Source organism: Artemia sp. Qi Xiang Cuo, chromosome 21 (assembly GCF_049724085.1).
Source record: "Artemia sp. Qi Xiang Cuo chromosome 21, ASM4972408v1, whole genome shotgun sequence".
Lineage (NCBI taxonomy): Eukaryota > Metazoa > Arthropoda > Branchiopoda > Anostraca > Artemiidae > Artemia > Artemia sp. Qi Xiang Cuo.
Genome location: NC_142814.1, coordinates 18,040,740 through 18,057,863, shown reverse-complemented (window position 1 = coordinate 18,057,863; position 17,124 = coordinate 18,040,740). Strand labels below are relative to the sequence as shown.

Genomic DNA, 17,124 nt, shown 5'->3' with positions numbered 1-17,124 from the left:
TGGTCGTTTCACGCTTGGTAGACTATTTGATTTTATTTTTGCTCATTTTTTGTTCAATGGAGTTCTTTACTTTTCTTTGAAAAACTTATTTTGTGGAAAAACTTTTTTAAATTAATTTGGGAATAAAACAGGTTGTATGCGAAGCAATTGAAGTTAGACTCAAACCAAATAATAATATTTCTTTAATTAGGGATCTGAGGAGTACTCCCTAAATGCCTTATAAACAAATTTAATTAAAAACGATTTAACTAATAATATATTACAAACCAGTAAACAACACCACTGAACCTGTTAAAGAAAGGCCTTTGAGGCTAGCGGCCAAAAAGGCAAGATTAGCATAAAAAGTTTGTTTTTAAATACTTAAATTCCACTCGACTGATTTTCATTATTTCACCTCACTTGATGAACCAGTCTTGATTGAATTTCCCTTAAGCAATGATACTAGGGTTGTTTTAAAAAGATGTTTGTTTTAATGATCGTATTTTAATGTAAGTTTCTTTTATATTGTTTCATTTTTTTTGCTGAGAACAGGCCTTAGATATAGGGCTGAAACAATCATTTACAGTTTGCATTCCACTGTCTTATAGATAATGTTTCCCTATTGTTCTACTTGTATGTTGTTATTTAGAATAGATTGTAATATTGTTGATAGAGTTTTTAGAAAGAGCAAAAAAGGAGAATCTCTCCTGGAATAATCAGATCCATCAATCCAATGATTTGATGGAAGATTAAAGTCACCCAAAAGGACAAGATCATAATTTGCAAAATCAGACTTCACTTGAGATAGCATGGTGGCCAAAGTAGGTTCAGAGTCTAAATCACTGGGAGCATGGGGATTCTATATACTATATAGTTTAATTTTTTTTGGCTTTACAATTCTCACATGATCTACCAAACCTAACTCCTAACTATTTTTCCTATGTGATCTCCTATTTTCTTTTGTAAAGCTGATGCACCAGTTTTAGTCTAAACTTTTAAATGCTGAATAAAGAAATGAAAATTTGAAGAGTTTAATAATATATTAAAAATTCCCCCTTTATTGAGATTCAGTTTGGAGTTGTTGGAGTTTTGAAGATGAACTTAGGATTTCTTTGTACTGCCCTTGTTTGACATGTCCAATACTTCTGCTTGTTTTTATGTACAACTATTTTGAAATATCAAAACTAAGCGGTGTCAAATATCAGGCCCTATTTGGAGTAACTAGGACATCTCTGTCACTCTCTTTTGGAAATGAAGACGATTGAATTTCCTTGTTCAGTGCTATTTTTGGACTCTAGATGCTAAATATTTTTGTTACTGAGGTCTGACTATTTTGAGAACAGACCAGAGCCAATGTCATGCCAATCACTTAACTTTACCCTCTTTATTTTTTAATGCAATCTATTGAAACTTGTAGCCATAACTTATAACATAAGTTACTTCTCACCAAGTCCAGAGATGCACTTGGCGGTCCTCCTTTATACATCTTCAATCAACTGTACATCACCTTTGTACAAAGGAACAACAAGGCAGGTTCGAAAGTCAAGAACTGGTCTCACAATCGCCTTGTATTGCTTTAAGAAGATTCCATGTGATCGGGTAGTAAGTGTTCTTTTAATTAGTCTGAGGCTAGAATTTGCTTTGGAAGCAGTTTGTGCAGAGTGTTCATGGAACTTCAGAAGATTATCTTTAGTGACTCCCTCGTCTTTGCCACTGGTGCGAGTTTGGAGAGGAATGGGGGATGATGTCTGGTTATCATTCATAGTGTATTGGTGCAGAGGATTATTGTGACCAAAATGAATGGTGATGCAATTTTGATATGTTGAAAGGGAGAAGCCACCCATCTGTCCATGCCTGAATGTGGTCTAAGTCAGATTGTAATCATATCATTTATATAAAGAACAAAAAATGTGGGTTCCAAAACTGTTCCCTGGGAAAAACTGCTTAGAACATTACAGGGCTGGGAGTAGGTAGGCTACATTTGCTACCTGTTATGGAGAGCTGTACAGTCTGAGATCTACCAGCCAGGAAGTCCATTAGCTAGTCTAGTAATTCATGGTGGATTCCTGCTGCAGTTAACTTAAAACGAAGCCGATTATGTGGGACCTTGTCGAATGCTTTGGCTAGGTTTAAAAGAATCAAATCAACAGGAAGGACTTTGTCCAGTAACTGGGTTATCTGTTCATAAGTGTCTAGAATATTAGTTTCTACAGATTGTCATGGAAGAAAGCTGTGCTGCCTGTTGGAGATAATTTTATTAGTAACAAGGTGTTGAAGAAGTGCATCATTAACAATCCTCTCAAGGACTTTTGCAACAGCAGACATGAGGTTGACATGTCTATAATTTTCAGCTTTAGATATATCCCCCTTTTTAAAGATAGGTGTGATATAGGCTTGTTTCCATTGGGAGGGGACATACTTTTGATCAAGTGAATTTTGAAAAAGTATAGATAGTGCAGGGGCAATTTCACGAGCAGCTTCTTTTAGCAGACGAGGATGAATGTTATCAGGACCAGAGCCTTTGTTGATGTCCAGGCTTTTGAGTTGTTTTTCAACCAAAAAAGTAGTAACTGTAATGTGTCTACTTTGCTTCTGGATTTTGTACTTTAAGTTGGGAATGGGTACATTATCAGGTTCGTTTGTGAAGACTGATGCAAATTGCTCATTTAGAAGATCCGCTATATTTTGGATGCCAATGACCTCGTTTCCGTCACTTGTTGTTAAATTCCCGAATTTGTTAGGGTTCAACTTACTTTGGTTGGCGAGTCTTGTCTCAAAATTACGGTATAGTTGTTTGGTGAGATTCCTTAATTTATTTTGGCCTTTGACATATTTTTCATAATGGCCTAGCTTATTCTTTTTTCTCCAACGGCATCTCTTTAAGTTTCCTTGTCGTCTTATGATAGCTGTCATTTATGGTAAGGTCTTAGGTATGGGGGTAAAACTTTATATTGTGTTCTGCTGCCGAGTTTCCATGAGTAGAGCCCAGAATTTCTCCCACTACCCGTTGATCCCACCCTGGAGGGTCAACTCCCAGTTAGTCTGTCTCAATGTGACCCTAATTGTCTCGTAGTCTGTAAATATCTTTTTTATGTATATTTCTTGCTTTCTGTCTGTGGGTAACTAATTCAATGGCGAAGTGGTCACTTTTACCAATAGGCAGGAGATAATTTATCCTTTGGATCAGTTCACTATTGTTAACTAAGACTCGGTCAAGTAATATTGGTTGCTGGTGGGGGCAAAAACGTGTGGTTTGATTGACTGCTTGGAAAGTAGAGCGATCATGAATACAATCAATAAAGGGACTGATGGTGGATGAACTACAAGTAACTGGGTTATACGGAAACCCTTCCTTCCACAAGATATTAGGAAAATTGAAGTCACCTCCTATAAGAAAATCACATTTGAAATGTTCTGTGGCTTTGCGGACATATTTGAGAGTGTATACTCGGTATTGATGGAGGAGGGAGCTAAGGGACTACAGTATACACATCCAATCCTGGTTTGGCTTAAGTCTTGGCCTTGGTATGTGATATCAAACCAAATGGTATACACGGATGGCAAACTAGATTCTATATTAAGTTCCTGGACAGTATATGCTGCTTTTACATAAGCTAGGACTCCACGCTTGCATTCTTTTGACGAGAGGTTAGAGATGATTTGGTAACCGCGCAATTGAATATGCGCATCTTCTAATCTATTCTTGGTATTCTTAGGGCATACATCAGTAATTAAAACCAGATCATAATAGTAAACCTTGTTCCTCATTTTCTGTGGTGGGTAGAATCAGTAGATTGAAAGAGAATCGTCATTGATGCTGGACTAGCTATTTGAAGTATCTGATGTAATACACGTTTCGAACGAGGATAATAGAGTAGTACATGGAGACATATAAACACGTTCATCATCATCATAACTATTAACACTATTTACAATATTGTATTATTTTTTTTTGAAAACTCTTATTTCTGTGTTATTCTTGCAGCTTTAATTTTGATAGAAATGCTGGTGCAATATTAACAATGGGAGGTAATTGACCAGAATTCAGGAACTGTGTTAACAACGAAATAGCTATGCAGTTAATCTATGCCTTTGAAGAGGTAAATAAAGATGGTACAGTGAAACTTTTATCAAATTTTTATAGACAATTTAATTTTAAAATAGTAGGGGGTATCTGAATCATGATGAAATTCCATATATAGATGTTATGTATACTGTTCTGTTTTTCAAAATAAATCTACCACAAATGCTCTAATTTTCTGAAAAAGCCTTTGGTCACAGTTTCTTTTTGCAGGCCCTATTAAGAAATGGAAAAATTAATGCTGTAAGTTTTGTTTGTAAAGAAATTTGTATAAAAAAATGCAATTTCTTTTAACCAAAGAAATCTCAAAGAGTGTCATTATATATTAGCTTTTTTAAAATTTGAAACACTCTTATGCACGTATTGTTCTTGCAGCTTTGGTTTTGACAGAAAATGTTGGTCCCGTGTTAACAATAGGAATTAATCGGCCAGAAGTCAGGAACTGTGTTAATAATGATACAGCTAAGCAGATAATCCATGCCTTTGAAGAGGCAGAAAAAGATGACACTGTAAAATCTATAGTTCTGCATGGACTTGGAGGCAGCCTTTGTTCTGGATATGATCTCTCACAGTTGAAAGATATGGATGGCGAAGCAGATATCCCGCACGACTATGGACCAATGGTATGTATCCCCCCTAAGAATTCCTTTACAATTGGGGGAGCCTGAAATTAGTATAGGATCACGGGCTAATAAGTATAGAACAAGGGATGCTGCATGATAGTGTTACTTCTTACCAACCCTCCTATATTTGGAAGTGGGTCTGAGCAAGTGCTTTACTGACATATAGTATTTAAAGCAATTAACATTTATACAAAGGATGTCTTGAGATGGCGGAGTGAGATTGATTTTGCTTTGTAATATGGGACCTGGAGTTCGATCTCCAGTTCCTTTGTTCTACCCGAGCTACCTCTACTACTTATAGTTTTCCAATTTCCCTCCGAGTCTCTATCTTTTTCCTGTATCTCGCAAGATTATGGACCAATGGTTTGTATTCCTCCCTTCTACCCCCCTCCCCCTTTAATAATTCCTTTATAATTGGGCAAGTATAGGAACCATAACGAAAGATGGTGTAGCCTATGTGGTGTATGTATGTGTGTATGTAATGTATGCGTATACTGTTCTGTTTTTCAAAAAAGAATCTCACAAAATCTCTCAACCTTTCATTTTATATTTTTATTTTTCTGGCCTTTTCAAAGAAATAATAGTGTTCTTGGCTAAACTTTAAAAACTGTAAAACATGGACGATAAAGGAAGAAGATTTGTTGGGTCAAACCACCATTTAATATGTTTTGTGAGAATGGATGTGCTTCAACCTGTACAGTACCCTTGTTTCACAAATACAGTATTAAAAACATTTTGTTTTGTTAAATCAAGTTTTGTATAAATTATAACTATGCTGATTAAATCTGGCTATTTTTAGCTATGTTTCTCGAGTCTTTTGAATGAGATGGGGATACAGCTATTCTGTCAATCAAAACTCATGGTTCAGACATAGCTTATTTAAGCTATAACAGTTCTGTGTTAGGGTAATTTATAAGTCAGATATCGTCTTTTCTGCTTAAAAGTAACAGAAATTAGCTTTGGGACTTGTTTGAAATTAAAAGCCTGAAAAATGAAAAAAAAAAAAAAAATAAGGTATCCTTTTCATGTTAAGCACAGGAATGCAGCTCTTGTAATACGCTTTGATATTTTGGCTTTAGCCCCTGTGAACAAACTGATTGAGAACGGCCTCTGAATAAACTGTTTAATTTAAAAAAAAACAGAGGCTATAGTATTTGGTTAAAAACACAAAGTTTACATAAATAATGCGTCATTTTGTAAGATATAAAGACAAATAATGCGTCATTTGTCGCTTTAAATTTCCCTGATACTTTTTTGATGTTCCCAGAAACTAAGATAATCCACATCAAATCTTTCTTATTCATACCCACTTTAAGAGTATATGCAAGTCTGTATTATCATCGGGGCTGTATCCAGTTTTTTTTTCGAGGGCGGGGGGGGGGGGTTAAAAAAATAAATTCAGAACGTATCAATTTTTTTTTCTATTCCTTTTTGTTACGTTTTTACGAGTCGGACAAGTTTTTTTTGTGGGGGGGGGGGGGGGCTCAAAGCTCCTACTCCCCCTGGATATGGCCTTGACTGGCATGTTCTTCTTTTTTGCAAGATTTTGAAATAAGTCTTGAAAAAGAGGAATGTATCAGATTTATTTTTCAAATTTTTATTCGTTTGTCACTTGTTTGCATGGCTAATAACTGCTACAACTATTGTTTAGGTCAATTGCAATAGCATATGGGTATAAACAGTTTTTTAAAGGTTTAATTATGTTATAATGATAGTCTTTTTGGTGGACGGCTTCTCAATATTCTTAATTAGTTTGCCTGATTAGATTTTAGCAGGAACATTTCTCCCTTATAAAAAAATAGATAGTGTGTATTGATTTTTCGAAAACAATTTTTCCAGGGACCAACTCGGATGGAAATCACAAAACCTACTGTGGCGGCTGTCAGTGGTTATGCAGTGGCAGGTGGCCTTGAACTGGCTTTAATGTGTGACTTAAGAGTAATGGAAGAAACGGCTGTAATGGGGGTGTTTTGTAGGAGGTTCGGTATGATCTTTAACCTATTTTACTTATTGACACATTATCCAGATTCTTTTGTCAGCAGAGTAGGACTTGTATTATTGCATTAAATGACTCATTAATTGAATGATAAATTTAATTGAATGAATAACCAATTGTTCAAATAATGAAGATTTAAATATCATAATGTGAAATTATTCTAATTATTAATCAATTATTTGAATATTTAAATATTATGATATGAAATTAATTTAATTATTAATCTGTTTAATGGCTAGTTGTAATTTAATTCACTAAGACTGCATTAAATGATTCTCATTGAAAAGCTAGTTTTATTAAAAGCTGACCAATATCTGAAAAATCTCATATTGCAAGTGAGATTTATGGCGGCTATGTAAGAATAGCTGGCCAAACATAACTAAAATCTAGTTTGTGGTATAGGTTTTAGAAGGGGTATCACTTTCATATTTTGAAGATGCTTGTGAAATTTGACTCAGTGTTGCCTCAGGTATAACTAGATTTTTGTGACAAAATATCTGTTTTTTGTTGTTTTAAATAAATTTGGAATTGGCCAAGTGTAAATTTTGGCCAAGGATAACAATAAGAAAATCTTATCAGACACAAAAAAACTAGTTAGGGATGGGGTTTTAGATTTGATCATAAGAACCGTGTAAAAAATAGTGATCTATGCGTGACCAATGAGTAAATATAGGGAAGAGTGTACGGTTTCATGAAATTGTTCTAAGGTGGAAAAGGGGAGACGGGGTTAAAGAATTCTCCATTCTTATTTAAATTTCGGTTGTGGAGTATGGCTATGTATTGGTATTAGGATACTGTATTGGCGTTGCTTAGTAAGCATGATCTTAGAAACACAGTCTTGTCAAAACAACCTTAACTCATCAATTTAAAGGTCCTTGTACAGATTTATAAGTTATGTTCCTGTGTTTTTCAATAAAAACAACAAGTTTTTATAGCATAATAGGCCAAAAAGTGTAAGCTATAATCACAAAATTTACTGTTGTATTTTTTATAATACAAATTTATGAAACAGTAGTGCAATTAAAACGAAATGAAATGTGTTTTTTAATGTTTTACGTGATATTGTTCATAATTTAGAATGCAAGATTTTCAAAAATAGAACGTCAACCAACAACGAGAAAAATTAAAAATTTAAAGTGGTGTAATTTCTCTGTATTTGAACTTAGTTAAAAGTCTAAGCCTCCTTTAATCAAACATGAAACAAAAGTAATATTTTGTATAAGTTAGTAATACATACGAACAGCTTAATTTGACAGTTGCTGGGACATTTAAACTTTGATGTATTATTGCGAGATTATCTCAACACATAAATTGTTAATGAAGATTACAATTACACTTCCATTCCATTTAAAATTCTTCATTATTGTTTTAAAACATATTAACATGTATTAAATGTATAAAATACATATAAAATGTATTAATACGAGATTATATTGATACATAAATTGTTACTGAAGATTGTAATTACTGTATCTCTATTAAAAAGGCTCTATTTTTTGTGTTAACACGTATTAACATGTATTGAATACGTATAAAATGTATTAATACGAGATTGAACCTGAAGGTTAGTAGAAATTTGTATTTCAAAACTATTTTTTGTAAGATTGTAATTACTGTATCTCTATTAAAAATGCTCTATTTTTTTGTGTTAACACGTATTAACATGTATTGAATACGTATAAAATGTATTAATAATCGATGGAACCTGAATGTTAGTAGAAATTTATATTTCAAAACTATTTTTTGTAAGATTGTAATTACTGTATCTCTATTAAAAAGGCTCTATTTTTTGTGTTAACACGTATTTACATGTATTGAATACGTATAAAATGTATTAATACGAGATGGAACCTGAAGGTTAGTAGAAGTTTGTATTTCAAAACTATTTTTTATATTCAAAAATAGTTCGGACTTGGTTAGACTTCATAGGATATAATTATAAAATTTAAATATAAACATCCCGATTATTCCTTGGCTAGAGTGGCTCTTATCTATATTTTATTGACTTCTCACTACTTATTCCCGCAAATCTGTACTGCTATGAGACTCGGAAAAAACTGTAGCTATAAAATGAACTTTTGTAATGTTTTGGATTAACTAAACCCTTACCCTATATTATTAACCTACCTCCATTTATTATGAATATAAAAACACTTTAAAGTAATAAATATTACCTTTTTTTCTTGAAAAATATGGAAACATGTTTAATAAATAACAATCATTAGGCTACTAATTAGAAAGTCCAATCTTGAAACACCAGGCGGGAATAATTGTCACTGATACGTACTTGCTGCTTACTTTTTTATAAATCCGCCAAGCAAATAAAAAAAAGTGACTGAATCATAATTATACCAGTACATTTTTTGGAATAGTGTAATTCCATTTTTAGCATTTCCCTTGCTAAATACAAAATGCCAAGTTTTATAGTATTTAGGAAACTTTTTAAGCCAAGCACTCTAAAATGGTTTTAAACCCCCAGGTTCAAGCCCAAATACTATAAGGTTTTGTAGTATTTAGAACACATCTTAAGCTAATTACTCTAAAATGGGTTTGGGCCTCCTCAGATTCCTCCCCCTTCCTTACTCTGAGAGTGCCTGTTTTCCCAGATATTAAAAGGCTAAACGATTTTTAAGTTTTTAGAAGACTATAGAAATTAAAAAAAAACCCCTGTAACTTCCAAAATCTTTGGTCTGTGGACAAAATCTGCACTCAAATCATTCTAAAATTGTATAAACACCTGGAGAGTTTTATTCTGTTAGTTGATATTCTTTGATATGAATTTTTCATCTAAGTCTACCAAACCTGCTGATAAAAAAAGACTTGAACACACAAGAGCATCAGAAACTTATATGAGAGAAAAAGCGAGTTCGGTTTCTGAGAAAAAAGAACAGCCAGCATCATCTAGTACTGACCAGAAAAATCTTAGTTAGAGAGTTTAATCTCAATTAATATAATATATATATATCACACACACACACACACACACACACACACACACACACACACACACACACACACACACACACACACACACACACACACACACACACACACACACACACACACACACACACACACACACACACACACACACACACACACACACACACACACACACACACACACACACACACACACACACACACACACACACACACACACACACACACACACACACACACACACACACACACACACACACACACACACACACACACACACACACACACACACACACACACACACACACACACACACACACACACACACACACACACACACACACACACACACACACACACACACACACACACACACACACACACACACACACACACACACACACACACACACACACACACACACACACACACACACACACACACACACACACACACACACACACACACACACACACACACACACACACACACACACACACACACACACACACACACACACACACACACACACACACACACACACACACACACACACACACACACACACACACACACACACACACACACACACACACACACACACAATATATATATATATATATATATATATATATATATATATATATATATTAATATATATTAATATATATTAATATATATATATATATATATATATATATATATATATATATATATATATATATATATATATATATATATATATATATTCATTACGAAAACTTTACGAAAAAGAATGTTTTTTTAAAGAAAAGTAAAGGCCATATTAAACTTTTTTAAAAAAAGTTTTTTAAATTAATTTTCATAGAAAAGATTGAAGAACCGACATATTTGCCACCTCCCCTAGGTAACGGAAAATACATATGTAAAATAAAAATTTAGTAAATCTCTATATAGTTTGCTTTAAATCTTCATAGTCCTATTAGAAACTGCTGCCCTGTTTCTGGTACTAACAGCGTCTACTTTCTGTTAACCCTGCAAAATCAACCGTTTCAACATGGGACTGAACAAAATAATAATAATAATATGTGAGTAAATAGTTAAGTTCGGTGAGTTTGAAAATTTTAATTGATATGAAAACTTCAAGCTGAAACCAATGAAACGTAGACCTCGAGTGAAAATTGCAGATTTAACGACTCATCATTTTGAATGTTTCTAGTTCTGTTAGGTGACACTGCCCTGTCGGTAATAGGGCAATCTAAGATTAATCTCATCTTTTCGACTGAACGACTTCAGACAGCACTCCTGGGCTGTATATTAATGAAGAAACCAGTCTACGACCAAGATTCAACGTTCAATGAAGAACTAAAAGCAAGATTTAGTAGGTGAATTTAGAAATTTCTTTTACACGATGGTTCCCTTCATTAAAAAATAAGAGCTAAGACACTTTTAAAAGGCTTGGCCCCGTGTTGACCCGATGGTGAGTCGCTTGAACTTCAATATCGAGTTGAAAGAAAGATACTTTTAACATATGGATAAACGGAGAGTCAAGTCAATGCACTGAGTATTGTCCCGGGAAGAAATAGACTGACGCGGGATCGACTGGAAGAGAAACGGTTCTTTCCAAGAAAAGAGGAAACAAACCGGCTGATTTTGAATATTTAATGTAAAATAAAGTACATTAATCCGAAATTAAGTTGACTTAATCAAAATAAAGACCACTCGAAAAGTGAACAGGAAAAGGAATTTTAATTATCAATATACTAAACGTGTGTTTTACAAACAATCTGCTTTGATTTTTATCTTTGATCTGATTTTGATTTTTATTTTGATCTTGTTTGATTTTGCTTTGATTTTGTCTTTTTTTTATTTTAGATCTAGAAATAATAGGATCCTCCAGATCTATGATCTTCAGTTGGGTTCAAGGGATTGATATAACATTTGAGTCAATGCTTACAAAAGATTGATAGTGTTTTGATTTAAGAACTAAATAACTTGACAACTGCCAAAGAGTCAGCTCGTACAATTGAAAAAAAAAGAATGTCTAGTTTCCAGTAAGTACGTAGGCTGTTTTCACATATACTCGTATATTAGCTTACCAGTAAATATGTAGACTGTGTTTACTGAGATTTTTTGGGCAATCCCATTGGACTTTTTCAATGGTGTTGACTGCTCCTAAAAAAAAATCGACGTATTTAAAACGTATTAAAGAATTAAAAAAAAAACAGACTAAGGGAATTTTTTAAGCTGTTTTAACAAAGGGAGGGAAAGTTACTGACGTAAGAGTTACTGACGTTGTTTTTCAATGGACGGAAGCTGAAAAGTATCATGAAGCTAAAAAATTAAAAGAATGGAGCATTTGAAATTCATAGCCATAAGAAACATATTCCCGAGGGTGTTTGATTGTAAAATAGGAGATATTTAACTTTTGAGGCTCCATATTTTTGGAACTAGGTCCTTGGTCTATAGTACGGGCCTCCTTCTACCGTTCTCCATTATTTTTTGAAAGAGAAGTTCAGTGGAGCCGATGTGTTCACTGGAAGCTTTTTAAACTGTGTCTTATCTACAATGCTTACGAATTGAAGCATCTGTCATCAGTCTCTGTTCGGCTCTCCCTCAGTTTATTCAAACCACAATATTGGGTCCATTTCATGAATGGACCATTCCAATCCATTTCATTTCTGGAATGGATTGAGTTGGAATATTGAAAGTATGTTGTATTTGTTATCATCAAAATCCCTTAGCTGTAAATTTAGCATAAATGCTGGAATCATAAAATGATTTTATTTTATGAGAGGTAGATTTGGTTGATTTGACCTAATCTACGAGTCACAGTTTAACTCCCCTTGACCCCCCATGACTATTTTGCGTTTTAATCATATTTTGCATCTAACCAATGAGACTGTCAGATTGGATACTATCTATTGGTCCCCCTTTGCCTCTCTTTCACAGCCATTAAATAGCGGTGTCTACTTTTCAATGACCTTGTCTTGATTGTCCCGTCTGTCCTTCAAGCAGTGAAGTCGCCGCTACCCCATATCTTAGGTATCTTGCCTCAAAGGTATCTTAGGTATCTTGCCTCAAAGGTATCTTAGGTATCTTGCCTCCTTTTTGCATCTTCTTTTAAAAATAAGAAAATTGGTGCTCTCTTCCTGCACATTCATGTGAATTGGTGCCGTTGAGTGTAAATATATTTTAACTATTTACATTCTCTAAGAAGCTGTCGTGTGTCCTGTATGTATTGATACACTGTTCATCAGATTGTCCAGAAACTTTAAGAAGCTTTTGAGTGCAGTCTTGCGAAGGCTTTAGGTATAAATCGCCCCAATCCAAAACCCTCTTAATATTTGTCGAGTAGACTGAAATTAGAGACCCCCTCAACACAGATACCAAACAGTACAAAAGTAGAGGTGGTTTGGGTCTGCCCTATGTCTTCAATAGCATATTTTTCTTCAAGCAGTAACAAAGAAAAGTTACTATTGAGCGGGGACGCCACTTAGATAATTTCAGACACAGTACATAATACATATATCAAACAAAGATGAAATTAAGTTGGCAACCCTGCTTCCTCGTCCGTCTGGTGGTGGAGGCTTACCAGTGGATTCTCGGTGGCAGGCGTATATCTATTTTTGTACACTTTTCTTGCCTATCAAACTTCAAACAAAACTAGTGCTATAGTATTTTTTGCCATATCGGCACTAATTTAATAATAAGCTAATTGAGAAATGTACCTCTTAACCTAGCCCAGTTGTATGTTTTGACAAAAACATTAACGTTTCAACACACAAACCAGTTTCTTACCAAATATCATTTTAAGGTTCACTGTATAAGTTATAATATTTTCAAAATTATGAGGGGGGCGGGAGGGGAAATGCCCATCCTTACCCCTCCCCTCCCCCTGAATGACACATATGCTCGAGATTTAAAATTCCATCTTTTATAAATTTTTGCTTTTCTGGTAGCCTTTATGAAAATCTTTCTGTAACATTAGTTTCACTAAAGGTATTTTTGTGACTTTACAAAAAAGCTTTTACAAAACTTTAGCTTTTGCCTGATAGATGGCCTACATACTAAGGAGGGAACGAACTTTATATGAAAATATAACAGACGGGATAGCTTGTCTATTGGTTTTATTAGCAAGTTCAAGAAAGAGTAGTTAATAACAAGGACACCTTAAACCGTCAAACTGACCTTGAATATTGCAAATATATTGCCAAATTAAAAAAAAATAATACTACTTTGTCGTCTTCGCAAAAAAAAGAAGATTAACCTACAGGCATTCTAATAGTTCGCATTTACGGATTCAGTGGGGGAAATGGCATAAATTGAAAGAAAGTAGAAATACTCAGAACACTTTTGAGCCACCCAATGTGGTGGCTCAAAAGAAAATGTGCCACAGTTAAAATATGCCTTGTTTTTCGTTCAAATCACGTAAAAATGGTAGAAAAAAACGTCTCATAAACAAAATAATTATTTCCTTAAATTACCTTTTCTCACCTGCGAACAATGTGGTTCCATTCCGCTTTCTATGGCTATAATGAGAGAAAGGTTGAGATGGCTAGAATACGTTATACGGATGAAGAATGACAGATTGCCAATGATTGTCCTTTTCGGTCTACTGTCTAGGGCTAAACAGAAAGCAAATCGTTCACGGTTTGGGGTGGGCGGATATCGTAAAGAAAAATTTAAGGGAAAGGGGAACTTCCTTGAAGGGTTTAAAGAGGGAGGCTTTAAATAGATTGGGATGGAGGCCGAACGTGCGTTGCTGTGTTGCTCTCAGGTGGCTTGGTGCTGCAGTGAGTTTTTAGTAGTAGTTATAGTAGTAGAAACCTTAAAATCGACAAATGACCCTGTTAAAGTATTTCAAAACAGTTTATGAACCATTGTGGCATGTGTATAAAAATCAATGAAGAATAAATCAAACGAAACATTTCAAAATAAAAACGAAGCCCTGTAAGTCCTGAATAATTCTTTTTTGTTTTATTTTAACATGTAAACAATATGCGAGAAAATGTAACTGTATGCCGTTAACTGATAAAGAATTTAAATGATACAGGGACTTGGATTGCCTTTTGAATATTGTAAATAGGCTTTTAGCCAATTTGTTGGTTGTGACAGAACCGAAACCACGATACGTAAGGCATTTATATGGGCCGTTGATCAAAGTAGGATGAATAAAGGTATTTTTTGATAGAGTTTCCAAAACAAAACTGATGGATAAAGAAATAAACATAATATATTTTGGAATATTATTTGACTTTATTTCTGCTCACGTTTGGTTTAATGGAGGTCTTTACTTTTCTTTGAAAAACTTGTTTTGAAAAACTTGTGTGAAAACCTTTTCTTTGAAAAACTTTTCTTTGAAAAACTTGTGTAAATATTTTTTTAATTAATTTTATTAAGAAACGAGAACATGTTATCTTTCTACATTGTTCTTGAGCAGGAAGAAATCTGATTGCCCAATGTTGGAACCATTGGTCCCAGTTTTTCAGATACATGTCCCTCCCAGATTCCTGTCTTTTGGCCCCTTAATTATTTTCCTTCCCCGAGTAATAATTATTAATTGTCCTTTTATTTTGTGACGCCATTTTAGGTCTTTTTAATTTCGTAGTCGCTTAATAAACCACGAGGTAAGAAATTGCGCAGTTAGGGAGGTTGACCCGTAAGTTAGTAAGTCTCAGGATTGGCTGGAAAAATTCATTTACTACCCCGTACCCCATGTCGCAGACACGCGGCTAGCGGAGCGGGCTGGAAGAAAGAATTCCCTTTTTAAGTTCAGTTCTTATACAGCGTGACTTGAATACAGTAAGACTTTTTTATACTATGTACTCTTTTAACTTTTCAGCCTAGGTCGAGTCTAAAGAGATAGTTAGAAATCTTATTAGTAACCCTTGGCTTTTAAAAGTGGCCCTGGACCATTCGATCACGCTAGTAGATACGGGACCGTTTGAGTAACCGCGGAAATCCCACTATTTTGGGCCGACGAGGGATCTCCCCCTCCAGTAAGTGGCATAGCAACTCTGCGCCATTTTTGCCTCAAAAAGTGGTGACACCCGTCTCACCCTCCTCCAATAAGTAGTGCCAGCGGTACTTACACTCCAATAAGTGGTGGCAGCTAGAAAAGGACCTATCAACAGCACTGAATGCAAAAGAATTTTGTGCTTTCGAAGAAACAGATTTATTTGGTCTAGAAAGTAGTTTATTGTTGTAACATATAAAAAAACAAAAATGAGCAATTAATTAATAGAATTATGAAGGTCTATAATGGGCTGTGTGTCTTGTTAGACAAATATAAAAAATAATAACGTGAAATTAATGAGTTTAGTTTACAGTGGGGGAATCTCCGTATTTAAAAGTATTGCAGGGTTTAAGGACAGATAAGAAAACGTTGAAAGTTGGGTTAGTATTTGAGTGAATTGGCGGACTTAGATATAATCTTCAGTGACGAAGGTTGTAAGAGTATTGAAGACGGCAAATTAGGAGGATTTGTCAGTTTGTGCGCACATTGAACAAGGAGCGTAAGAGGCACCTGTCCTATTGAGTAATCTGCCGAGGAGGAGATTATATTTGGAGTACGAGTATCCAGGAGGGATACGTGATTTGTTTTACAGGGTAGTTCCCCTGTTTGGGTTTTGTCCAGCTAATTCACTAGTGGAATATTCGTGCGGGTTTTCAGTTTATTTTCTTGTGCAATCCCTGTTAATTTGTTTTTCGGAGATATATATCACTTGCGTAAAATTGCTTGCTGCGAAAGAAGTCGTTATTCCCTAATGAAGTATACGCGGTAAAATGAGGGGGTACGAAAAAAAACTTAGGAAGGATATGTGAAAAAACAAAACGAACTAACCCCTCAGAGGCTGTGCCAAATGAAGGGAAGTTACGAGTGAAAGAAAATACGGATAGGAACGAGCAGACTCAGAAAACAAATTACGAGAATATAAAGACAGTGAGAATCATAGCAGGCCAAGTAGCAGGAGTAGTAGAAGCTCAATTACCAGTAGGAGCTTGCGAAGGAGTACTCAAATAGATACAACACAACAAATATTAAATTTCATGAGAGAAAGAGAGGTAGCCAGAGAAAAAAAGGACGATAAAGATAGAAAAGAAAGAGAGGAAGAAAGAATAGCTAGAGAAAAAAGGAAGAAGCTGATAGAATAGCCAGAGAACAAAAAAAGGAGAATTATAAAATAGCTAGAGAGAAAGAAGAAAGATATCACCAAGAGTTTAAAAGAACCATGATATGCCTACTAGAAGCCCGCTGGGGAATTCCAGAAAGTTATATTTTATCATAACTAACTTCTAGGCTGTCAGATAGCCATAATAATTAGTCCAAGAATCAATCGGTAGAAAATGAAAATTGCCTGACGTTAAACGCTTCTACGGGAAAATCATACCACTTGATAGACAAGGAGGGGAGGCGCACTGGCCCATACAGCAAATTTGGAGGCCGTGCCACCCTAGCGAAAAAAAAAAAAACTTGATACTCCAGTTGAGAATGTTGATAATCCACAAAAATGGGATGTG

At 34.8% G+C, this 17,124-nt stretch overlaps 1 protein-coding gene across 1 annotated transcript in view; it reads left to right on the top strand.

Moving 5' to 3' along the window:
• LOC148939296 (uncharacterized) overlaps positions 1-17,124 on the top strand; it is a 37,588-nt gene that overhangs the window by 5,732 nt on the left and 14,732 nt on the right. Inside the window, exons 2-3 of the mRNA XM_089106986.1 lie at positions 4,436-4,683; positions 6,523-6,667. Of these exons, the coding sequence (XP_088963112.1) occupies positions 4,436-4,683; positions 6,523-6,667 (393 nt within the window). The remainder of the gene's footprint in view (positions 1-4,435; positions 4,684-6,522; positions 6,668-17,124) is intronic.